The sequence below is a fragment of the Triturus cristatus genome, chromosome 12, assembly GCF_964204655.1.
Source record: "Triturus cristatus chromosome 12, aTriCri1.1, whole genome shotgun sequence".
Taxonomy (NCBI): domain Eukaryota; kingdom Metazoa; phylum Chordata; class Amphibia; order Caudata; family Salamandridae; genus Triturus; species Triturus cristatus.
The window spans coordinates 588594247-588619461 of record NC_140595.1 but is presented as its reverse complement, the minus strand read 5'-3'; the positions used below and the strand labels follow the sequence as shown (position 1 = coordinate 588619461).

General features: G+C 48.8%; 1 protein-coding gene across 1 annotated transcript in view; it reads left to right on the top strand.

Moving 5' to 3' along the window:
* The window catches only part of PMFBP1 (polyamine modulated factor 1 binding protein 1), a 2019859-nt gene that overhangs the window by 1445232 nt on the left and 549412 nt on the right, over positions 1-25215 (top strand). The window contains exon 35 of the mRNA XM_085636957.1: positions 11165-11332. Within this exon, the coding sequence (XP_085493083.1) occupies positions 11165-11332 (168 nt within the window). The remainder of the gene's footprint in view (positions 1-11164; positions 11333-25215) is intronic.

Below are 25215 nucleotides of genomic sequence, written 5' to 3'. Positions count from 1 at the left end.
TGGGCTAAAGAGAGAAGGAACAAGAGCACTTCAGAAAGAGGGGCAGAAAGGGGATCCACAGCCTTTGCTGTGCACCATGCCACAAATTTGTACCACCTGCAGGCGTATACCTTCTTTGTAGAGGGATGCCTGGCTGCCAAGATTACGTCACAGACTTCGGGAGGCAGGTCGAAAGACGTCAACTGCCGCCGCTCAATCTCCATGCAGGGAGGTGGAGAGTGGACAGGTTCGGGTGGAGGATCGTCCCCTGCTGCTGCAACAGAAGATCATCCAGAAGAGTCAGTCTGATCGGAGGATCGATGGCCATGTTGAGAAGCTCGGGATACTAGACTCTTCGTGCCCAATCCGGAGCCACAAGAATGACTTGTGCCTGGTCGTGCTTGATCTTCTTCAGCACTCTAGGCAGAAGTGGTATAGGCGAAAAGGCGTATAGAAGACCGCAACTCCACTCGCGATGAAAAGCGTCACCTAGCGAGTGCCGCCTTGGAAATTCCAACTGCTGACCTTGCACGTTCTCTTCGGTGGCGAATAGATTTAACCAAGGCTCTCCCCACTGTTGAAAGAGACCTTGCATCACCTCCGAGTGAAGACCCCATTTGTGATCCATAATGCACCTGCGGCTGAGTTCGTCTGCCCTAGCGTTCAGAGAACCTGCCAGGTGTTGAACCACCATGGAAATGCCCTGATGTTCCAGGTATGTCAAGAGGTGGAGGGCCTCCTGACATAGGGTACACAACCCCACCCGCTCTGTTTGTTGCGATACCACATGGTGGTGGTGTTGTCCGTGAACACCTGCACTACTCTTCCCCAGACAGAAGGAAGGAAGGCCTTCAGTGCAAGACGAATCGCCCGCAGCTCCAGAAGGTTGATGTGAAGCCCGGACTCCGCCTGAGACCAGAGGCCTCTGATCTCCGCCTTTCCCATGTGGCCGCCCCATCCCAGAAGGGAGGCATCCGTCACCACAGTGTGGTCTGGTTGGGGAAGGGAGAGGGATCTGCCATTGACCCAATCCTGGTTTGTGAGCCACCACTTCAGGTGTCGAGCAGTGCCCTCCGAGATCTGAACGCAATCGGACAAATTCCCCTGACGCTGCGCCCACTGGAACTTCAGGTCCCACTGCAGAGCCCGCATATGTCACCTGGCATGATCGACCAGCAGGATGCAGGAGGCCATGAGGTCCAGCAGCCTCAGGGTCATTCTGACCGAAACCCGGGACAGAGACTGAAAGATCGGAATCATAGTCCGACTATCCCGGACTCGCTGTTCAGGAGGATAGACCTGAAACCGTGCCGTGTCCAGATCCGCTCCGATGAAGAGGAGCTTCTGAGAGGGAATCAGGTGCGACTTTGGCACATTGATGGAGAACCCCAGCATATGCAGGAGGTCGGCCGAAGTCTAGAGGTGGGAGTTGACTGCCTGGGGCGAGCTCGCCTTCAACAGCCAGTCGTCGAGATAGGGGAAGACTGAAACCCCTGATCTGCGCAGATGAGCTGCGACCACTTCCATCACTTTTGTGAACACATGAGGGGCGCTGGTAAGGCCAAAGGGGAGCACGGTGAACTGAAAGTGCTCGTGGCCTACCTTGAACCGCAGGTAACGCTGGCAGGCCGAGGATGTGAAAATAAGCGTCCTGCAAGTGCAACGCTACCATCCAGTCTTGCAGGTCGAGGGCAGACAAGACCTGTGCAAGCGTCAACATTTTGGACTTCTTCTTCCGGAGGAAGCACATGACGCCCCTGAGGTCCAAGATAGGAAGCAGACCCTTGTCCTTCTTGGGAACCAGAAAGTAGTGGGAGTAACAACCACGACCTACTTCTGGGACAGGAATGCGCACAATGGCTCCCTTGGCCAAGAGAGCTGTAACTTCCTGCTGGAGAAGGGCCAGATGATCCTCGGACATGTGATGGTATCGCGGTGGCATGGCTGGAGGGGTAGTCTCGAAGGGGAGGGAGTAGCCCCTTCGGACTATTTGCAAAACCCACCTGTCTGAAGTGATGGTGCATCAGTAGGGGAGGTGATGGTGAATCCTGCCGCCCACTGGCATTTGATGGGCCTGAAAGGTAAGGAATCTATAACTAACTAATGTTTCTTACAGATATAACGTTACCGAAGGTAAGTAACTTGTGCATTTGGCCGCCCCTGATGGCAAACCTTATTTTTATTTATTTTAGACACCTGTTTATTAAACAAATGCCAGCATCCATATACAGCCACAAACATTACGCATATTCAGAATAGAATGTAAAGTCCACCATGATCCGCAGTTTGGAGACTTACTGAAATAAACATATTAGGAATGGCTTCTTCCTATCTACAACGCACCACCCAACAACCCTATCTACCCAATCTACTAAATGACCCCCCTACCCTCTATAATCTTCCCACTGCTGCAAGACTTTCTCCCACTTCTCGGGCACCCTCGGCTCTCATAAATTGTCTTTTCTGCTTTACAGCACCAGTCCATATCCCTCTTCCATTGTGACACTTTCGGCAGCTGGACTGCACCCCATGCCCCTGCGATATTTCTCTTAGCCACCATTGTGGCCACTTGTAGCCAAATTCTTTGATATTTGGGCCAATTCTGTTCCCCTGAGACACATTACATATGCCACCTAGCATCAAAGGGCACCTCTTGTTCCAGCACCTCTGACATTATCCGAACCCCCTTCGTCCAGTACGTTCATATTATCGGCCAGTCCCACAGAAATTAAAAGAATGTACCCCTCTGGGCACACCCCCTCTGGCACTCCTCTGTTAGTATCCGTCCTAACTTGAACATAAGTACGCTGGTATAATATGACCTATGCAATATCCTCAACTGGAAAAGTCGAAATCATGCCCGGATTGCCACCTCTCTAGAGCTTTGCATCGCCTCCACCCAATCATCATCTTTCAAGATGCCCACATCTGATTCCCAGGCCTTCCTCAACTTTATAAGCAGGTCCGGGGAGTTGTTAATTAACTTCTTGTAGGTATAGGAAAGTGCCTGCTCAGGAATTGGATCTAGCAACAACTTATCTTCTAATGGGCTATATTCTGGGGTCTTTTATCTGCCTGCCCAGCGCGAGCTTCAGTTGTAGGTAGCCGTAGTGTTCTGTGGGTGCTAGTTGATACTTTACTTGTAGCTCTAAAAACGACATCATCGCCTGCCGTCTCCATTCATCTCCCAGACGAACAATGTTGATTAATTTCCACCATGAGAAGCCCCCAAGCTGACCCACCTCACAGAGCATTTCACTGTACCAAGAGGAGTCTGCTCCGTGAGCCGATTGGCCCACCTCCAAAACCGATTGGCCCTTAACCACACTGTTAGCACTATCTGCGTATGTGGGGGCATGGTACCCCTTCTCACTCGTCCATACAGTGCTCCTAGGTAGCCGCTGGCGCCTAGTGGTCAACTCTATACGCTGCGTCATTCTGGTCCGCAAACGCCCATTCATTAATGACCATTAGGTGCGAGGCCCAGTAGTACTTTTGAATATCTGGGATGGCCAAGCCTCCCTCATATACTCCCCTTTGGAGTTTACCCAATTCTATCCGTGCACCACCTCCGTCCCATAGCAATGTTCTCAACTCACTATTTACATCCTTAAAGAATTTGTCTGTATGACGTACTACAGTCTTGGCAGGGACATGATTTTCAAGAGGACTGCTCTGCCCATAAGGGATATCAGCAACTTCCTCCAGTGAGCGACATCTCTCTTCAACCGCTACAGCTGCGGTTTTAAATTCCCCGCCAATACCGCTGATTCCGTTCTTTCTATTTGAATGCCCAGGTACTTAAAGCTATCTTTAAGCAGTAACCTGGAGTCCGTGCCCAACAGCAGGAGTGGTTCATTCGACAACATATATAGGAGTGACTTATCCCAGTTAATCTGGTATCCTGAGTACCCTTCAAAAAGTTTGAAGATCTGCAACAGCCTGCTAATTCTGAACCGTGGACGTGTCACATACAAGAGGACATCATACGCGTATAGCGATATTCTCTCCTCCCACTGATCTCCTCTGTGTATACCCGATCTCACCGGGTTTCCCCTGACCCATGCCGCAAGTGGTTCGAGTGCCAGCGCGAATAAGATCAGGGATATAGGGCACCCTTGCCTTGTGCCCTTCTGTAGAGCAAAGGAACGGGATACCGAACCGTTAACTCAGACTCTGGCAAGGGGCTGCGTATGCAGTAGCTTGATCCATGAAAGAAAGTGCGGGCCAAAACCAAACCTTTTTAGAACCTCAAACAGGTAGTGCCACTCTATGCTATCAAATGCCATATGGGCATCTAGGGATAACAGGGCAGCCTTCACACCCGGGTTGGTCTTTACCATGTGCGGCAATCCTTTTTAATAATCTAGACCAGCAGTTCCTAATCCGTTTTACGTCTATGGACCCCCACTGAACCACTACCGAAATCCATGGACCACTCACTGAGTCCTTATTGGAAGCGAGGGACTCCTGGCCCAAGGAGTTTCTATGATTTAAACCTTAAATGAAATGCACAAAAGTACAGAAACAAGTATACGCCAAATAAATACTCAAATATTGCAATATTTTGTTTAATTCCCAATTAAATATATAAACAGTTTTAAAAATGTTAATTTTTCTTTATAATTTAATCATTTCAATTTATTAATGTTAATATTATTTAATTTTGAGAAATTGTCGCGGACCTCCTGAGTAGGCCTCGTGGATCACAGGGGTCCTCTGACCACAGGTTAAGAACCACTTTTCTAGACAGTGGTAACCTCCCGAGTTACTGGGCTTTGTCCATCATCGTACTCGTCTTCATTAAGGGTGACTGAAGAGAACCTATATGCTACCACTCTGTTGCTCTCATAGACACTTTTGTCAAAATAGTTGGTAAATTATTCTGAAACAGAATGTGTTTTTGGGCGAGTAGTAGCAACGTTTTACACCCTAAACAACACTGTTTAGGGAGTGGCTGGGTATAGGAGAGCAGTGTCTAAACCTGCAATCAATCTTGGGCAAGTATACCATAGCTAGGCACTGTCCCCTGTACCTTAAATTTAAGGATCTATCAACAGCCTTTTATTCAGTTAATCATTCTAAGCTGTAGATTTCTCTGGTTAAATTGGGCCTGGATCTCCTTCTTGCTCATTTTCTGCATGCACTCCAGCTGCAGTTTGTTCGTGAGGGTGAGAGGGTATCGCCCCCCCCCCATCCCCCCCCCCCCATCCCCTGCCCCCCCCACCACCACCACCCGCTGCAGTGGCGCTAAACATGGAAAATAAATTGGCAATGAAATTATTTCATTGGCATTTTATTTTTCACATTTAGCGCACAGAAGCCTCCAGCCGGAATAAATGAGGGCGTGTTTACCTCTGCTGCCGGTTGGCAGCATTGAGGACTGGAGGAGCACGATGGACCCTCCAAAGTACGCATGTCAGTTTGGCCGGCCCCCTTAAACCGGCCAAAGTGAAATGCGCACTTTGCAGCTCTCCTCTCAGCTGTCTTAGCTCGGTGGAGACCAAGCACATGTATAAAGGGCTTGAAGGAGTTTCCAGTCAGGATGCTCCATCCATTCCTGGTGCTGCTCTCATGCTGCTGAGAGTAGCGCCTGGATTTGTTAGTGGAATTTCCTGGAGGCTGGAGCCCACGGAGCCGACAGAGGAGGGACCAAGAAGGACGTCTGACTTTCAGCAGTGAAGGTAAGTGAGTTTATTTTTTCTTATTTGCCACTCGACTTGCCTGCATACACACACCCAGCCACCCACCCACCACTGAGTTGCCCACCCCTGACACACTCCATGCCCATCTAAACACCAGGATGTGATATGGAAGTTGCCGAGAGTGCTCTGAACCTTTCCCATTGTCAAAAGGTGTGCATCAGGGTTGTGTGCAGGCCCCTCTCCTTTTCTTTTCGTCTATTAGCAGTTTGACCCTGTCCCTGTCTTGTTCCACCAGAGATGTTCCTTAAATTGATAACACCCCATTGCCAGTGCTGCTATATGCTGATGATGCTGTACTAATTGCGCATACGCCAAATGTGCTACGGTTGTTAGTTAATTCTTTTCTTGATTTTATGTCCTGTATGGATTTGTAAGTAACTTTAGCTAGTCCCATATCATGAGTGTGGCAGCAAAAAAAGATAATTCCTGCAATTTCTCTTGGGTAAAACTGTCTTATAGTTAACAAATTTTAGTATCTAGGTATCTGTTTTGACTCCTGGGGGTCGTGGTCCTCTCACACCTTGAATATCTGGCTCATGTTTACCAGATCATTGGGCTCTTTGCTTGCAATGCCACTCCCTCCTGGGCGGATAGGACTTACCCTTCATTTTGAGGTGTCTAACAGTCCGTGCACCCCTAATGCTGCCTAGGGTGCTAGGGTGTGAGGATCCACTGATTATAGCACCTTACAGATCGAGGAAAACTGTTTCCTTAGGAAGGAAATATGTATCCCACCTACCTCTCCCTCTTATATTGTACATGAGGAACTGGACTTTGGATACCTGGAAGACCGTATTAAATGGGCTCCCATAGCTGTATTGCTCTTGGTGTGGTCTAACCTGGAGGCTGCCCTTACTCTTGCTATCATCAAAGACTGTTTAAGCCTTGATAAGGCTTCCAGCATCCCATGCTGGCATATGTTCCGGGAGCCCTAAGCAGTCTGGGTTTTTCCCAGCTCTTTCTTAATCCTTCTTTAATACGCCCTCAGGATAAGAAAGTTGTGAAGCCCCAGTTCTTAAGAAGTGGACGTATAAAGAGGGAAGATGTTGAAATGCAGAAACCCACTGTGCCTGAATTTTCTATTTTAAGATCAGACAATGGTGTGGTGTTTTATGAGAGGCTGTTCTAAGGTAAATGAGAAAGGTCACTTTTATTTAGGTTCCGGGCTGGGTTTGTTGTCTTCTTTATTATGCTTTCTGTTACCTCTGATTTCTTACAGCACATCGTGTGATAGGGAGTTTCTCTCAGCTCTGCTCAGTTACAGTATTCTATCTTTAACTTTTGATCTCACGGGGAGGGGGCACCGCCTCAACAATATTGTTAAGAGGTTCTGCATTGACAGTCGCCTCCATTAGAGCCTCTAATGCCATGGCCATTCTAGGGCGATATGACCGACAGATGTGGTCAAACATCTCTGCTCTGTTGGAGTATCTCCCAGATGATTTTAAAAGGAAGAGGCTAAAGACATTTTGTTGGAAGGAGAAAGAGCATCTCTGGAGCTCATTGAAATCGTCATGGATGTCTCCTCGACTGCGTTTTGCAAAATGGCAGGAGCAGCGGTTCTGCGTCTCCAGGGATGGCTAAGGGCAACCACCTTTTATCCGGCCAAAGTTCTTGACATGCCATTTGATGGAGAGTGCTTATTTGGTAAACACATAGACAAGGCGCTAGAATCCATAAAAATGGACACGGACACGTTCAAGGCCTTAGGCAGTCTCCAGCAGTGCAGTTTTCAGTCCTTTTTGGATAGAGTGCGGGGGCAGCAATTATCCTGTCTGAAATCTCTACAGCGGTATCAGCCGTATCCACATGATACCTACCAGCCATACAACCGGTATTTTTAATCCAACGCTGTTCAGTCTTATTCGAGGCCAGCAGGGCGCAAGAGGCAGCAATCTGCTGGAAAGTCCCAAGACTCCAAAAGGTGACAATGAAGTTCACCAGGACCCTGCCACCATAGTCCCAAGTGCTTTCATTCGGTTTGAAATCTGCTTCCAGGGTCTTTCCCTACCTGGATGATTGTCTCATAAAAGCTCAGACTTTTCAAGAGGCACAAAATTCAACAAGAGCCTGTCGGAATGTCTTCCAGTCTCCAGCTTCGCATCAATCTCGTCTCGACGCGGATCTCCGCAAGGCCTTTCCCACTCAAGAAAGAATATTTTGTATTCAGGGTACAACAAAGCTTCTTTAATCAAAAAAGTTTATTTCGTTGAGCCAGTACAAGTCAATGCTGGGGATGATGTCCTCTTGCATCCCGCTTATCCACAAAGGCCGTCTCCGCATGTGACCGCTGCAGGAGCAGCTCGACACGCAGTGGATTCAGTCTCAAGGATCATTCAGCGACAAGGTTCATGTTTCAGCAGCAATGAGAGCTGCAGTGGCCTGGTGGATGGGCAAGGAAAACCTTTTGTGATGTCTCTCTTTTATTCACGCTGTGCCGCATCTGGTTATGACATCGGATGCATCAAAGGACGGATGGGAGGCTCACCTTCTACAATTACAGATTCACGGCAAGTGGTCCAAACAGGACTCGGAGTGCCACATTAACATTCTGGAACTCAAGGCAGTATTCCTGGGACTGAAAGCCTTCCTGCCTCAGATCAAAGGTTTGTCAGTACTCGTCAGGACTGACAATACTACAACAATGTTTTACCTCCGAAAGTAAGGCGGCACGAAATCTCGAGCACTTTCCCTTCTTGCTGAACAGATATGGGAATGGCTCCTTGCCAACCACATCTCCTTACGAGTGGAGCACATGCCAAGTGTCCACAACGAGAAGGCCGACTCTCTCAGCAGGGTCTCCAAACAATGTCATGAATGGGAGCTTAACGATCGACACTTGCAGGTGACCTTCCAATCCTGGGGTTACCCATCATTATATCTGTTCGCTACGTTCCTCAACAAAAGTGTCCTCTTTGCAAGCAGGAATCCTCATGCAACGTCTCGAGCTCCTTCCACGCTGAAATGTTACACAGCTAAATGGAAGAGATTCTGTGCTTGGTGTATCTCTCAATCATTGCATCCTTTTTCATCATCTCCGAAGCAGCTGTTGCCTTATCTCTTGCACCAAGCCAAGTCAGGACTTTCTCACTCTTCCATAAAGGTTCATCTTGCTTCAATTTCTAGATATGGAAGACATTCAGATCAAGCTTCTCTGTGGTCTAATCGACTCATCAAAGAATTTATGAAGGGACTCTTTAGAGCTTTTCCGCCAGCTTAACCTCCTCCTGTACTGTGGGTATTAAATACAGTCCTGTCACAGCTGATGCGTCCTCCATTTGAGCTACTACGCAAATGTGAATTGAAGTTTCTTTCTTGGAAGATGGCTTTTCTCTTGGCCATTACATCTGCCAGACGTATCAGTGAAATCCAAGCTTTCACCATAAAGGAACCATATCTTCAATGTTTACCGGACAGGGTTATCGTACGCACAAACCCTTCTTTTATACCTAAGGTGCCTTCAACTTTCCACCTCAAGGAGCTGATTGTCTTACCAACGTTCTTTCCTAATCCATCCTCAGCAGCGAAAAGGGTGTTGCATTCACTGGATATTAAGGGCCTGATTCTGATGTCGGAAGGACCGGAGTCCGTCAGCCATCGGTCAGGAACTGTAACCGAATTACCTCCTGTCATCGGTTACAGACCTGCAAGTAGAATGCGACCGAACCATGTTCAGTCACATGCCTATACCTTTCAATGAGAGAATGCATTCCGAACGGAATGCATGCTCTCATAGAAAGAGCAGGGGTGCAGTTCATCCCTGCACCTCAAGGTACCTGCCACCGGGTGCAGGGATCAACAGGGGGCACTGCAGGTGCCCCCTATGCCGCCATTCGGTGGCCACGCACCCATTGGGGCTCTAATGGGCTCCCCAAAGACAGTTTCCCACTGCCTTTTTGTGCCAGAAAGACCGGCACAAAAAGGCAGTGGAAACTGCCATCGTACTTCCTCGGCCAGAAAGAGCCGGGTGGGGGAGTACGAAAGGGTTTCCGGATGGCGGACGGGCTCTCCGAGCCCGTCGTAAGCCATCTGTAAAACCGAGTCGGATTCCTTTCCGACCGAGCCCATCAGAATGTCTCGGTTGGAAAGGAGTCCGAACGGCACATGGAGCCCTCCCTGCCCGCATCGGAATTGGCCCCTAAACAAAGAACGAAGATCTTCCATAAATCCTCTCAATTACTGATCTCTTTCTCGGCACCTAAGAAAGGACAAGCCTTAACACGGGCCGGCATTGCTCATTGGGTCACCTCAACGATTGTCTTCTGTCATGAAAAGGCTGGCCGCAAACTTCCTATGAGAGCGCAAGCTCACTCAACTAGGAAAGTGGTGACTGTCTGCTGAAGCATCCCTCCCTGACATATGCAGGGCGGCAACTTGGGCGAATGCTCACACATTCACGAAGCATTACTGCCTCGATGGTTGGAAGAAGGCAGATATTGCTGTTGGACAAGCTCCACTTCAACGCCTCTTTGCTTAAGGTAGGCAGCTTTTAGCCCTTTTTGTTATTTACATACTGATTGGTTATTTTATACTTCCATGTGGTTGTAAAACTGTATGCATATACTGACTGCTGACGTAGCTTTCTTCTTTCTTTTCTTCTTGGTTTTCTGGTGTTCCAATTTTTCGTCATGGTGGGATAGTTCGCCTACCCGCCACCTTTCTTTTTCTCTTATGTGATTGTACTGCTTACTAGTAGGATTCAAGCATGTGAATCTATAAAAGATACAATACTGGAGATGAACAAGTTACTTACCTGTACACTGTGGTTATCCAGTATTAATCTTTTATAGATTCACATGCGACCCTCCCTCCTCCCCGATTAGGCTCACCAGTTACCTCAGTGTTTTGTATACCTATACACTTTGGCTCTAAATCTGAGGTATGGTGGCTTTGCAGTGGAAGGGAACTCTGAGGTCTCTGCTGTGATTGGCTAAACTTTGGATGTTATGAAATAAGGTTGAAAGGTTACTTAAGTGAGTTTTCTGTTCTATGGTGATATGTTAATACTGCTATTTCTACTCTTACCGTGGGACTGCCACCATGACGATGGGGAAGATTCAAGCATGTGAATCTATAAAAGATATCAATACTGGAGAACCACAGTGTACAGGTAAGTAACTTGGGTTTTTTCACATTGTAGAACACCCGATTGGCATCTTCAACGACTCCAAAACTAAGAGGTTTGTTTTAAAGTTACTGCTTCTTTAAAATATGCAGTTAATTCACAGAAAAATATGCACTAACGATGTTAACTGTTTCATATTTTTAACGGCTTATGGATTTAAACTGTACATTGTCTGAGCTTTAGGTTTTGCTATGCTGTACTTTTATGCGTTTGACAAACATGTGAATGAAGATTTTTTGGATAATGGATTGAAGAAGCCACAGAGGGCTATATAAGAGCAAGTAATTAATCACCCATGCACCTACTTAAAGAGCAGCACAGAGGCTGAGATCATACTTATTTTATATTTCCTAAGCTTAATGAACAGGAGTTGGTGAGTCGAGGCCTTCGTGAAGAACTATCACAGCAGCACACTAGGCACGAAGAGCTTCAGAGACAACTCCAGAGAGCAAGAGACAAGGAAAGCACACTAGAGAGAGATAACGAGGATCTGAGGATAAGACAGCAAAGCAATGAACGAACGGTGAGTGTCCTAGAAATTTCACTCTTTTTAAAGGTAAGCTTAATAATTTGTACAAGATGAGATTGCTTAGTAATTGTACACAATATCTTCAAGACATGCAGTTTAGGAAGCATCCCCCTAATGGGTGTCCAGCATGGACGTCATTTAGGAGTCACCAGGGGTCGCAGCTGCGACCCCCAGCTTGCCCCTTGCGACCCCTGGCACTGCCTTTTTGACCCGAAATCAGCGCCAGGAGGTTGGGGCTCTACTTGCTTTGTTTTCTCTCAATTTTTCATTACACTAATAGTGAATAATGAAACATTATTCACTATTAGATTAATAAGAAATGGAGTACAGTTAACTGGAGTATGATATGCCCTGGCAGTTGAGGGAAGTAAAAAAAAAAGTGCTTTCTGAAATGTATGTCTTGTGCAAGCTTACGGGTGAGTTTGAGATTAAGTAACAGAGTGTGTGTAAGTGTGAATGTGGGTATGTGTGTGTGTGTGTGAATGGAACTGAAGGTCAAAGGGCCTGTGATGTCATTTCCGCTGCCCCTGACATTTTGGTCAATTGATGTTAATGTTGTCCAGGCAGAGCTAGGTTGAAGAGAGAGAACAACTGGTTGTGCTTGCCTGATTGGTATGATGCGGCCCAGGCTCACTCTTCTGAGCGGCGCTGCCGGAGTTCTCCTGTTACTGGAGTATCTCCCAGCTCTTGAAGATGTGGTAAGTTAACATTCTCCAGCAGGGGGCAAGAGGGGGAAATCCTTTCTTAATTTCCTGACTGGAGCCCAGCGAGGGTGTGACTTCGTCAGTGGCGTCCTTGGGGGTCCATCAGTGGGCAATTCTCTCGCTGTGCGGGCTCAACCCGCCAAACACTGCCTCAGTCTTTTTCTTGGGTGACAGTCATCTTGGCTACGCCAGTGCTCTCAGCCACTCCTCGCATACTGGGTTACCAGGGTGCCTTACAGCAAAGGCACAGCCTGCTCTGGTGCAAAGACCTCCACCACAGCAATTATCAGTCTCAGTGCTCTCGCAGTAACAACTTTATCGGTGCCCCACCACCGGCATATGGGGTCACCGCAGCGCAGCAGTACAGGTTAGGCAAGTCCCGCATGGCGCTAGCTCAGAGGTCAGCCCATGGCGGCCCTCTCCAGGCATATGGAGGTCACAGAACCAACTCTCCTGCGCATGGGCTATGACCAGATTCTATGCACAGCCGTTCCTTCACACCTCGCTCAGGGAGTCCTCTTGGCAGGGCTCCCCACTGGATCTCGCTCCCTGCAAGGCTTTCCTCTTCCTCACAGGGCACACTGATCTTGGCAAGCAGGCAGTCACTAGTGCTCCAGGGCAGGTTTATTGGTTTTCCTGGGTAAGGACCCCTCACCCAGCTTGGAGACAAGCAGGGTTTTGCCCCCAGTCCTGGTCACAGGCAGAAGTCTTGCACAGCTTCCCTTCTTCACACAGCCTGTCTGACTGCTTGACAGATAACAACATTTGGGGTCTAAACCTTCCCTTCATATAGTCCATTTCCAGACACTAAAAATGTGATTTTGGTCTACGTCTTTGAAGTTTTATGTTGGGGGTTCTTCATCGTTTGAAGTGTCCGATTTTCTTTTCTCCTTTCCCCTTGAAAGGATGTCTGTCACAGCAGGCGAGACGCCAAAGCTGACTGACCCGCAACACAATTCCTGGGAGTGACCAGAGTTCACACCTGGATGTCAGTCACTGTGAAATGTACATCCGAATGTTAATCCCATGCTCCTAGATCTACTCTTTGATATCCCTTATCAGCCCCATCTCCTTCCTGATATGATTCCTTTTGAAGTGTAAAAAGAGGGTCCCTTTCTCCTGTATGTGTGCCACCTAGCTCACTGGAATGTAGCAATCCACAAATCTGTGTTGAGGGATGCCTCTGCATCTTCATGTCATAACCAGACAGGCCTCACCTTCCCAAAATAGCACCCACGGTCCTCCAGGAACACTTGCACTCAGTGTACATTTACAGCACATTTACTCTCCAGTATTGTTCCCTCCATGCATTGTGCCACTATAGAGACACATGCATTCAGTACACACATGCAGTCTGCACTCATTACTGCAGCTTCTCTGTATTGTACCAGGCTGTGCTATTTACAAACACACTCGCGGCCAGCACACACTCACCGTGTGTGCGCTGCACAACACTTCACCCTTCATGGATTGTTCTTCACGTAAGCACACATACACCCAGCACATGCTTTCATTGCGCACACACTCCACAGCACTACATCGTTCTTAAAGTATTCCTTGCAGACAAACTTACACCCAGCACATGTACTACACAGTACTGCTCTATCCCTGTACTTCACCCTTCTCCGGCACACACACATCCAGCAAGAAGTCAATACTCCTGCACTGCGCAGCACTCTGCCTACTTGATGTAGGCCAAGGGTGAGTTAAGCACACTTCAGAGGAACTTTAAAAAGTCGATTGAGCCTGTAGGGCTCACTCCAGTGACACAGGGTAAAAAAGAACCTGTTCACTACTTCTGATCACTGCACAGTATGCTGCCACCACCGCACTTGTGGTGCTTAACTCCTGGTAAAGACAGTAGCCTGTGAGAGGGATGGGCGGAAAACAAAGCGAGGAGGCCTTAAAGAGGGTTTAATGATGGCCTCATTTATTTCACCCAGTCACGTAAGGTAAACTTTGAGACAGCACAGGTGATGGTAGGCGGTAACACTGGTTCAGGCTCCGGGTAGGTGTCAGGAATATCCGGTGGAAACTTGGTCTGTGATCTTCTTGGCACGTGATGGTACAGCCCCCGGCCGCAGGATCCAAAAACAAAGAGAAGAAAACACGGTCACTGCACTTGTCCTGTAATGCTCTATATTGAGTCACCTCCTTTTTATTGGTGCCACCACCGGTTTTAGTGCTCTCTTAAAGGAACAAGGGTGAGTTCTTGGTGATACCCGGGGCGTTGTGAAAGTCGGAAGGAGGGACAGGGTCTAGTGATGTTAAGCCCCCCCTAAGAGAGTCCTCTCGCTTTCGTTGGGAGCTCGGAAGGCGTACGCTGGTAGCGAACAAACAAAAGGATATCAGATAACTGTGAGGGGTGATAGGGTTGTGATGGGAGAAAAAGAAAACAATTGTGCCTTTTCCCTCCCCGTTCCCTCCCCTTCTTTGCTACTGCACAGAAACCCACCCCTTCCCTCTCTCTATGTTCCGATCCCTGCCCTGATCCACGTACCGTGGGGGCCGCAACTCTCCTGAGCTACGGCGGCGTTACAGCGTCGTCCGGGGGTGTCCACCAGTCCTCGGTCCACTGCTCCCCTTCGCTGGCTTCGTTCTCCGTCCCGTGGGGATGCGACTCGTCTCGTCCTCGCTCCTCCGGTCTCTCGTCTGCTTCTCGTCCTCGCTCCTCCAGTCTCTCGTCTGCTTCTCGTCCTCGCTCCTCCTGGGTGCTTCGCTCTGTTCGTTCGTCCTCCCGTCTCCTGAACACGCACACCTCGGCGTCTTCCGGGTTTGCCTCTTCTACAGGAGACTCCGCCCCTGCTCTCGTTGCTGTGTCCTCCCATAGGCTCTGGTCCTGACAGGGTGATTCGTCATCCTGCAGAGGGGAAGGACCGAAGTGGATTAACTCCTTCCATGCCTTGCCGTGGTGGGCCACGTCCTCAGTCTCACATCTCCCTTCCCTTACATTCTTGTCCTCAAGAATACAACCTAGGGGATATCGGGAGAGGTAATCGGCATTAGCTTGCTCTTTACCCTTCCGGTGCTTGGTTTGAAACCGGTAGGGCTGTAATGCTAAGAACCACCTTAGGATTCGGTCATTGTGTCCCTTATTTTGGGCCATCCATTCAAGTGGGGTATGGTCGGTAAACAATGTGAACTCCCTCCCTTCCAAGTAGTACTTTAAGGAGTCAATGGCCCACTTGATGGCGAGGGCTTCTTTCTCTATGACCGCGTAGTTTTTCTCGCTGGGATACAATTTCCTGCTAATGTATAAGACAGGACGCTCCTGTCCTTGCTGGTCTGTTTGAGACAGTACGGCGCCTAGACCAGTGTCGGATGCGTCTGTTTGCAAAATAAAGGGTCATGCGTAGTCAGGACTGAGTAGAACAGGGTGACAGGTTAAGGCCCGCTTCAGGGAGTGAAAAGCGTGGAGAAGGTTAGGGTTGGGATATTTTAAGTTTTTCTCCGTCTGAGTGTTCTTACGGAGTAGATCCGTGAGAGGAGAGTCTTGTTGGGAGAAATTAGGGATGAATCTTCGGTAGTATCCTAAGATTCCAAGAAATGCTCTAAGTTCCTTCTTAGTCCGGGGAAATGTGATGTTGTTGATGGCCAACACCTTCTCGTTTTGGGGTTTTATGTACCCTTCGCCTAACAGATGACCCAAGTATTTCACTGTTCGTGCCGCCAGTTTACTTTTGGCGGGGTTAATCGTGAGCCCGGCTTCTTTTAAGGCCTTGATCACTGTTTCAAGATGGGTGAGATGGTCTTCCCAGGTTGAGCTATAGACAATGTCGTCTAGATAGGCAGCTGAAAAGGAGGAGCATGGTTTAAGGACCTTATTCATGAGCCTTTGAAATGTGGCGGGGGCCCCGTGGAGCCCGAAGGGAAGGACAGTAAACTGATATAATCCACTAGGGGTGGAAAAGGCTGTTTTTTCTCGGTCGGCAGGACTCATGGGTACCTGCCAATACCCCTTACATAAATCCAATGTACTAATGTATTTGGCACGCCCTAGGCGTTCTACCAACTCATCGACTCTCGGGAGGGGATAAGAATCAAATTGAGAGATTTTGTTCACCTCCCGAAAGTCGATGCAGAAGCGGATGGACCCGTCCGGCTTGGGTACAAGCACTATCGGTGAGTTCCATTCGCTATGAGAGGGTTCGATGATGTCGAGTTGTATCATCTGTTGTACTTCTTTTTCTATTGCTTCTCTACGGGCTTCGGGTATTCTGTAGGGCCTTAGTTTTACCTTTTTCCCGGGCTGCGTATTTATGACATGTTGCGTTAATGACGTTCTTCCCGGATAGAGGGAGAACACCTCTTGAAGTGGTATTAGCCGTTTCGCTAACTCTTTTTTCTGGATCCATGACAATTCGGTGTCCATGCTCTGGTGGTACAGGGGTTCGGGGATGTGAGTAAGGCCCACCCGCACGGGTACAGTCCCCTCCCACTTCTTCAACAAATTAACATGGTATATCTGGGTGTTGGAGGCTTTTCGCGGGTCTAATTCCAAACGATAGGTAACGGGGGTGACCTGTTCTATCACACGGTAAGGTCCTTGCCACTGTCCTAGAAGCTTGTGGTCTGAGGTAGATCGCATCAAGAGCACATAATCATGGAGTGCAAAAGAACGAGGTTTCGTCTTTTTATCGTATTGAGCTTTTTGGGAGGCCTGTGCCTGCTCCATGTGGGTTTGTACTATGCTTCTGATCTTTCCTAGATGGGTCTTTAGGTTCATCACATATTCGGGGAGAGGTTTCTCCCCTGCGGTATCTTCTTCCCATGCTTCTCTTAGCATGTCCAACAGAGTACGGGGCTGTCGGCCATATAAGAGTTCAAAAGGGGAGAACCCGGTACTTTTTTGGACCTGACATCTAATAGCGAAAAGAGCCAAAGGAAGCATATCCTCCCATTTGCGGGTCTCTAAATTTAGCAATTTCTTCAGGGTAGTCTTAAGGGTGGCATTATAGCGTTCCACCAACCCATCCGTTTGGGGGTGGTACGCTGAGGTTCGTATGTGTTTAATGTTCAAGGAAGCACATACCTCTCTCATGAGGCGAGATACAAAGGGAGTGCCTTGATCCGTGATCAGTTCTTTAGGGAACCCTACTCTCGAGAATATGTTGATCATAGCCTTGGCGATGGTAGCTGTGTTCGGGTGACGTAAGGCCACCGCTTCCGGAAACCGGGTGGCATAGTCAACCATTACTAGAACAAAGCGACAGCCACTGCGGGAGGGTAACAGGGGCCCTATAATGTCCATGCCTACACGGGAGAAGGGTTCTTGTATAATGGGTAAGGGGTGTAACGGGGCTCTAGCAGGTAAGACCCTACTGTTTTTTGGGCATACGGCACACTCCCTGCAGTATTTCCGCACTTGGGAGTAGACCCCTGGCCAATAAAACCTTTTCAGTATGGTATCCTCGGTTTTCTCCTCCCCGAAGTGTCCCCCTAATAGGTGACTGTGGGCTAGAAACAGGGCTTTCTCTCGGTAGGCTTGTGGTACTAACAGTTGTATCGGGGCGTCCCTCCCTCCCTTACGATATAGGAGACCCTTTTTCTCGAAGAATTGAGGACCTACATGAGAAGGGTCCTCTTCGTCTGTGGCCTTGTTCCAGGCCTCTCTTAAGGCAGGGTCCTCTCTTTGAGCCTCTCGAAACCCGGGCTCCATTGCCCATACGAAGGCGTCTTTTCGCTGGGTCAAATTGACTTGTGTCGTATAATGTCTCTTTTCTCTTTTTTTCTGTTTCCCAGTTTTCCGGGCTTTTCCCGGGATTGTCTCAGATACGGAAACCTGGGAGAAGGGTGCCGTTTTTCTCCATTCTTCCCCTTCGGCCCATGTCTCCTGGACCAGATCTGGCATGTGGGGGTAATCGTTGCCTATAACGAAGGGTTCCGGTAGGCGAGGGATGAGGCCTACTGTTAGGGGTACTGCGGTCATGGAGGGGTGGTGTTGGACCTCAATTTCCGCAGTGGGATATAGTCGACTGTCCCCATGCACACATTGGATAGTTATCTGTCCTGTGGGGATTGGTCCCTTCCCCGGAACAGCTTGGGGTGGTATGACACTTTGGAGGCAGCCTGTGTCAATGAGGGCCTGCCTTTCTTCTCCGTTCACGGTCACCGTATGGTGGTAGGGAAGAGGAGCCCCCCCAGAGTTGCAGTAGTAGTTTCTTACTAGCCCCACCTCCATGGGCTCTTCCTTTTGGGGACAAAACCGGGCTATGTGACCTACATTGCCACAGGTGTAACATTTCGGGCCGGGGCGGGGGGGGAGCTCGGGGAAGCATTACAATGGGTCCTGGTGGCTGGAGGGTCGGATCTGTTCTTCGTACGGGTGGGGTCGGTCGGGTCGCTCTTACAACCCCAGTAGGGTGTCTCCAGTGTGGGTCCTCGCGACCTCTTTGGGACTCCTGAGCCCTATAGAAGGCGCTAGCTATTTCAACGGCCCTGTCCAAATTTAGTCCAGTGTGTTGTCGCACCCATTTCTGTATTGCCCGGTGTAAGGAGGATAGATACTGCTCTATATATATCTTTTCTAGGATCTCCTCCTTGGTTGCTACTTGGGATTTTAACCATCTATCGGCCATGTCCCGCACCCTATAGGCCAGTGCACGGGGTGTCTCTTGAGGGCCCTCTTTTATTTGTCTCAACCGTATCCTATAGGTTTCGTCGTCTATTCCCAGTCTCTCCAGTTTACTTCTTTTCACGTCCTCAAAGGGGGTAAGGCCTAAGGGATTCACGGCCTGATATGCTGCTTGAAGGTCGCCCGACAACAAGGGACCGAGATATTGTCCCCATTTCTCCTGACCCCACCCCGCTGCTCGGGCCATACGCTCGAAATTCGCGAAGAAGAAATACGGGTCTTCCCCCTCGACATATTTTTGCAGGACGACAGAAGGGAACCCTGCTGTACCCCGCTGTTGTCCTAAGGTGTCGGCCAACTTTACGATCGCGGCCTCCTGGGTCTGACTTTGGTCGGTGATCGATTTCTGCAAGGACGCTCGGTCTTCTTCGGCTACAGCCAGGAATCGTTCCATACAACGTTCTAGCTTCTCTTGGCTTTCTGCCATCTTCCTCATGGTTGCCTCCATTTCCCCCGATCCCACTTCTGACACCAGATGTGAGAGGGATGGGCGGAAAACAAAGCGAGGAGGCCTTAAAGAGGGTTTAATGATGGCGTCATTTATTTCACCCAGTCACGTAAGGTAAACTTTGAGACAGCACAGGTGATGGTAGGCAGTAACACTGGTTCAGGCTCCGGGTAGGTGTCAGGAATATCCGGTGGAAACTTGGTCTGTGATCTTCTTGGCACGTGATGGTACAGCCCCCGGCCGCAGGATCCAAAAACAAAGAGAAGAAAACACGGTCACTGCACTTGTCCTGTAATGCTCTATATTGAGTCACCTCCTTTTTATTGGTGCCACCACCGGTTTTAGTGCTCTCTTAAAGGAACAAGGGTGAGTTCTTGGTGATACCCGGGGCGTTGTGAAAGTCGGAAGGAGGGACAGGGTCTAGTGATGTTAAGCCCCCCCTAAGAGAGTCCTCTCGCTTTCGTTGGGAGCTCGGCAGGCGTACGCTGGTAGCGAACAAACAAAAGGATATCAGATAACTGTGAGGGGTGATAGGGTTGTGATGGGAGAAAAAGCAAAACAATTGTGCCTTTTCCCTCCCCGTTCCCTCCCCTTCTCTGCTACTGCACAGAAACCCACCCCTTCCCTCTCTCTATGTTCCGATCCCTGCCCTGATCCACGTACCGTGGGGGCCGCAACTCTCCTGAGCTACGGCGGCGTTACAGCGTCGTCCGGGGGTGTCCACCAGTCCTCGGTCCACTGCTCCCCTTCGCTGGCTTCGTTCTCCGTCCCGTGGGGATGCGACTCGTCTCGTCCTCGCTCCTCCTGGGTGCTTCGCTCTGTTCGTTCGTCCTCCCGTCTCCTGAACACGCACACCTCGGCGTCTTCCGGGTTTGCCTCTTCTACAGGAGACTCCGCCCCTGCTCTCGTTGCTGTGTCCTCCCATAGGCTCTGGTCCTGACAGGGTGATTCGTCATCCTGCAGAGGGGAAGGACCGAAGTGGATTAACTCCTTCCATGCCTTGCCGTGGTGGGCCCCGTCCTCAGTCTCACATAGCCTTTCACCACTATTAGGGTAGCGCTTTAGGTGCCCCTCTCAGTCCAACAAGACCGCAACCCGCGAGGCAGATCTATGTCATGGTTCACACACATGGTCCGTGACACAAAAATCAGCATTAGGGTTCCACACAGCAGAACAGTTGGGCACTTAGGGCAGCGGTACACAAATCAGCATTAGGGATACAGACAACAGAACAGTTGGACACTTACGGCAGGGGTGCACATCCTTAACCATGCAGAGGGTTTTTCTGTTCCAACAATGATTATCTTGAACCCCAAAGTGTTTATTAGTACAACCCAGATGGAGGGGAAGGGGGAATTTCCTCACTCATCAAAGCTAAACAACAATGAGTGGTATTAGATTTTGGGGCCAGAACAGTGCCTAACCTCCTGAATCCCTCCAGGTGCCAGACTAGATCTGGAAAACTGCAATAGCTCTCTTGTGCCAACTGGAAGTGCCATGGTTCTATGGTTCTGTCTCTGCTTCAGGAACTTCAGAGAAGGCACACTAGAAGCACGGAAAAGATACTTTACCTTCTTGACATCGTTTTCTCTCCAGGGTGTCTCCATTCCCCAACTCTGGCCTCTACGTCGACTTCAAAGCAGGATGTGGTGAAGTTGCCAGAGCTGCATTTTGTCCCAGCTGCGGACGCATAGTCATATGATTCACTACTGGCTTTTGCAGGCCCAGATGCTGCCCTCACACAGATTGCACCCTTCACCCAGGCTGTGCTGTCTTTCTTCCAAAGGAACTTAAATCCAGTTTCCTCTGTAATGGCTTGGTGCCCCAAAGAGCCTTTAAGGCTCCCGAACAGATACCCACTGGTGGCTTCAACACCAGCAGTGGTCAACCCAGTTGCACCGAGCCTCCCTGCCTATTACCGTCCAACTGCACCGTCTTTGGAACCATTGAACACTTTGGCAAATGTAGACTAATGTCACCTGATCAGCTGGTGGAGGCTCTATTCAGGCCTTTGGCCGATAGTGAGTATTTTAACTCGGAGGCCCCCAGCGCGCAGCGATGGCGCGCAGGGTAGGCGCCTTTGACTGCGCCAAAGACGAGCCTAAGACCAGCCCGTCTGTGCCCGTCCGGGCCAGGCCGGGTCACGGGGCAGGAAACGCTAGTCCGGGTAAGATCACTGTGGATCAGTTAAGGTCTATGCGCCCAAGTAGCAATAGTAAATGCTCTGTCCTAAAGCCTTCCCTAACGGGTATACAAGTATGTCCTCACTGTACATTTGCTCTTACAAATGTTCAGCCCTACCCAGAGGTATCACACAAACCTAAGCCATCAACTCAAACCTCTGTTTTAAATTCTCGCACATTCACATTCTACACTGTGAATTGTAGATCACTGCCTCAACATAAAGCTGATATCTACCACCTCCTAGCTGAAGAAAAACCTTGTGCGCTATTTCTAACAGAGACCTGGTTGCATGATGGTGCAGGTCCCGATGTAGCCGCTGCCTTACCCTCTAACTATGCCATTGTTAGAGTAGACAGAGATAAACAAGTAGGAGGGGGCATCGCTGTGATCTTAAACAGGGATTTTAATTGTGATTTTGAAACAGTAAATATTCCTGGATGTGAAGCAGCTTTTTTTAAAATTTCATTGAATCCAAATTTTATGTTTTCTGGATTTCTAATTTATCGTCCTCCGGGAAACAGCAGTGGTTGGGCTGCGAACTTGGCTAATTTCATTTCGCCTTACTTTCTGAATGCCCAAAACTTGACCATACTGGGGGATTTAAATCTTCATTTGGATGACAAATCTAATAGCATAGCTGTTAACCTGTTAGAGGACTTTAATACTTTGAATATGTCTCTACGAAATGAGGGTCCCACTCATAAAGCTGGGCATCTGTTAGACCCCATTATTTCTAGTGTACAGGAGCTAAAATGGTTGAAAACAGACCCTATTTGTTGGTCGGACCATTTTTTAACGCTTTTTAGTATTACTCTTGAACAATTTAATTCGCCAGGCTCTGCTTGCCCTCCAATTTTTATGAGAAATTGGAAAAAGCTAGATCTAACTGAGTTACAGAACGCGTTACAGGCATCCCTCCCTGTTCTGGGTGCTGATATGGAAAGAAATGCGCTGGAAACCCACACTTGGCTAGAGAGAGCAGTTGACATCTGTCTGCCCGCTACCAGGTGTAGAGGAAATGTCCATCGTCCCCCGGCCCCCTGGTATACGGAAGTACTGAAACTAGAAAAAACCAAGTGTAAGGGACTTGAGAGGAAATGGCGCAAACAGTATGATCCTCTTAAAAAGGAAGCATATCGTAAGGCCAGAAACCTCTATCACACGGCCTGTGCTAGAGCTAAAGCATCCTATGTAACAGAGACCATTAATACTGCTGCCAATAAAGCACGGACCCTTTTTAACACAGTTAAAGAATTAGCCGGAGCTAATTCTATGGCAGTTGCACGTCCCCTGACCCCTCAAAAATGTCAAGACCTTGCCACATATTTTGTGGAAAAGATCGAGACTATTCTTGCCAACATTAATGTTCCGGGGAGGGATGACAGGAAAGTTCCTCCCTTAGAAAGCCTACCAGGAAATCGGCTTGTCTCCTGGCCATCCATCTCCCTGGACACCTTGAAATCTTTAGCCACTTCTATCAAGTCGGGCTCTCCATGTGACCCTCTCCCAATTAATATTCTGAGCCAACTGGACGACAGTGCTTTGGGGATTATTGCCGAGACATTAAACGCCTCCATTCATCTGGCAACCGTCCCAGCGTCCTGGAAGCGCGCCATGGTCAGCCCTCTACTGAAAAAGCCGTCAGCTGATCCAGAGGTACTGGCCAACTATCGTCCGATTTCCCTGCTGCCAGCATTCTCAAAAATACTGGAGAAGCACATCCATGGTGTACTTTCAACTTACACAGAGAATAACAACCTACTCCATTTTTCCCAATCGGGTTTTAGGGCAGGCCACTCCACCGAATCTGCCCTCCTGGGAGTCACGGAGAAGATCAGGGGACTTTTGGACGACGGGCAAACGGTTGCTCTTGTTCTGCTTGATTTAAGCGCAGCCTTCGACACCATCTCACACAACAGACTGCTTGTCAGGCTGAGTGAGGATGGTGTCGGAGGGGCAGCGCTGGACTGGATTAGATCTTACTTGAGCAACAGGACGTTTCAGATCTCGTCCTCACAGGCCCAGTCGGACATTTTTCTGTCACCCCACGGTGTGCCTCAGGGCTCAATTTTGAGCCCGCTATTTTTCAATCTGTATCTCCGCCCCCTCGCCGATTTGGCAGAGCGGGTAGGTCTAGAACTTATGACCTATGCGGACGATTCGCAGATTATTTTTTCCCTTACTAACTCAGAATCTTCATCCCCCTCTGTGCTGAAACTAGGCCTTCAGGAAATTTTCAGCTGGATGTCTACGAACCAGCTAAAGCTCAATGGGGAGAAGACAGAGATTCTTCTCCTGGGGAAAAATAAAGATCTGTGGCAGGATACCCATTGGCCACCATCTTTGGGCGCCTTCCCCACCCCGGCTACCCAAGCTAGAAATTTGGGGCTGTGCATTGATGATTCATTATCAATGAAACAGCAGGCCAACAAAGTGGCTGGTGTCTGCTTCACGATCCTTAAATGGCTGCGGAAGATTATCTGGATGCTGCCTGTGGATACCCAGAAGACCGTAGTCAATGCATTAATTACATCTAGGCTTGACTACGGTAACATCTTATACCTGGGTTCCAATCTAGCCGTGATCAGGAGATTGCAGCTGGTCCAGAACTCCGCAGCCAGGTTGCTGTGCAAGATTCCTAGGACAGCAAGGATCTCGAAGCATCTGAGGAACCTGCATTGGTTGAGGGTAGAGAACCGAGTTCGGTTCAAAGCCTTGATATACATGTTCAAGATCAGGGCAGGAACTGCACCAAAATACCTGCAAAAATTGGTTAGGCCCTATGTTCCTACACGCAATCTCCGTTCTTTAAATGGAGCAAATTTCGTGGTTCCCAGGTTCAAACTGGCCCGAATGGGGGGGAAATCTTTCTCCCATCTGGGACCAGTTCTTTGGAATTCCCTCCCCTTAGCCTTACGGAAGGAGGAGAATTTTGCCAGTTTTAAGAAAAACATTAAAACTTGGCTTTTTAATAAATAATTGTGGTCCTTGACAGTTACTGCCTCTATGTTTTGACCTCTTAGCCCTGGCGCCGGGAAACCCTTTGTGGGTATCTGTGCGCATTACAAATGCAAAAAATAAATAAATAAATAAATTAACAGACTTGAGAAGCTCTGCGATTCAGACTCATAAACCATATAAATGCTGAACAATGTGTAGGCAGATGAAAGTAGTGAGGCAGACCATTTTCTGACCTTTAGTCCTTTCAAACCCACCTCTACTCCACTGGGACGAATGCTGGAAAGTACTAATCCTTACAGATTGCCAATCTGGATATAATTCTGGAGGTGGACCTGCCTGTAGTGCACCCTGGGGCCTCCCACAGAGGAAGCTGCCTCATTCACAATGGTCCTGCTTAAAGCTGCAAAGGTCTCCCAAAGCTGCCAGTGCCTGTGGACGAAATCAAGGCAATCCTCCTCACAGATTTTGATGCCTATCTGTTTGAACTGTTGCTCCCATTCAATGAGGTATTGATCAACCCCATCTCAGTGACATGGGACAAACCTGTATTGGCTCTGGTGATGAACTGCAGGTCGCCCATAGATATCTCCACCTGCAGAGAGTTGAGGAAGATTGTGGCCATAGGGAACATGGTCTTCGGGGCACATTGCTGTTTGTTCCATAATGCAACTTGGCTTCTAACCCATTACATTCTTGCCTTGTCGGAGATTGCACAGTTGGTCATATCAACCTTCCCGATCATGTTTGGGAGAATTTCGAAGAGGTAGTGCATGATGGGGAGTGCAAGGAAATGTCTCCTTTTGTACGGTCTTCCCCAGGGTTTTGACTCATACTACCTGTTTTTCGAGTCTGAGTGAACTGAGGCCTGATAACCAGACCTCAGTGCCAGTGCCTCAAAATGTTTATTATATTGGCTAAACCCAATTGGCATAGACTAAGCTACCTG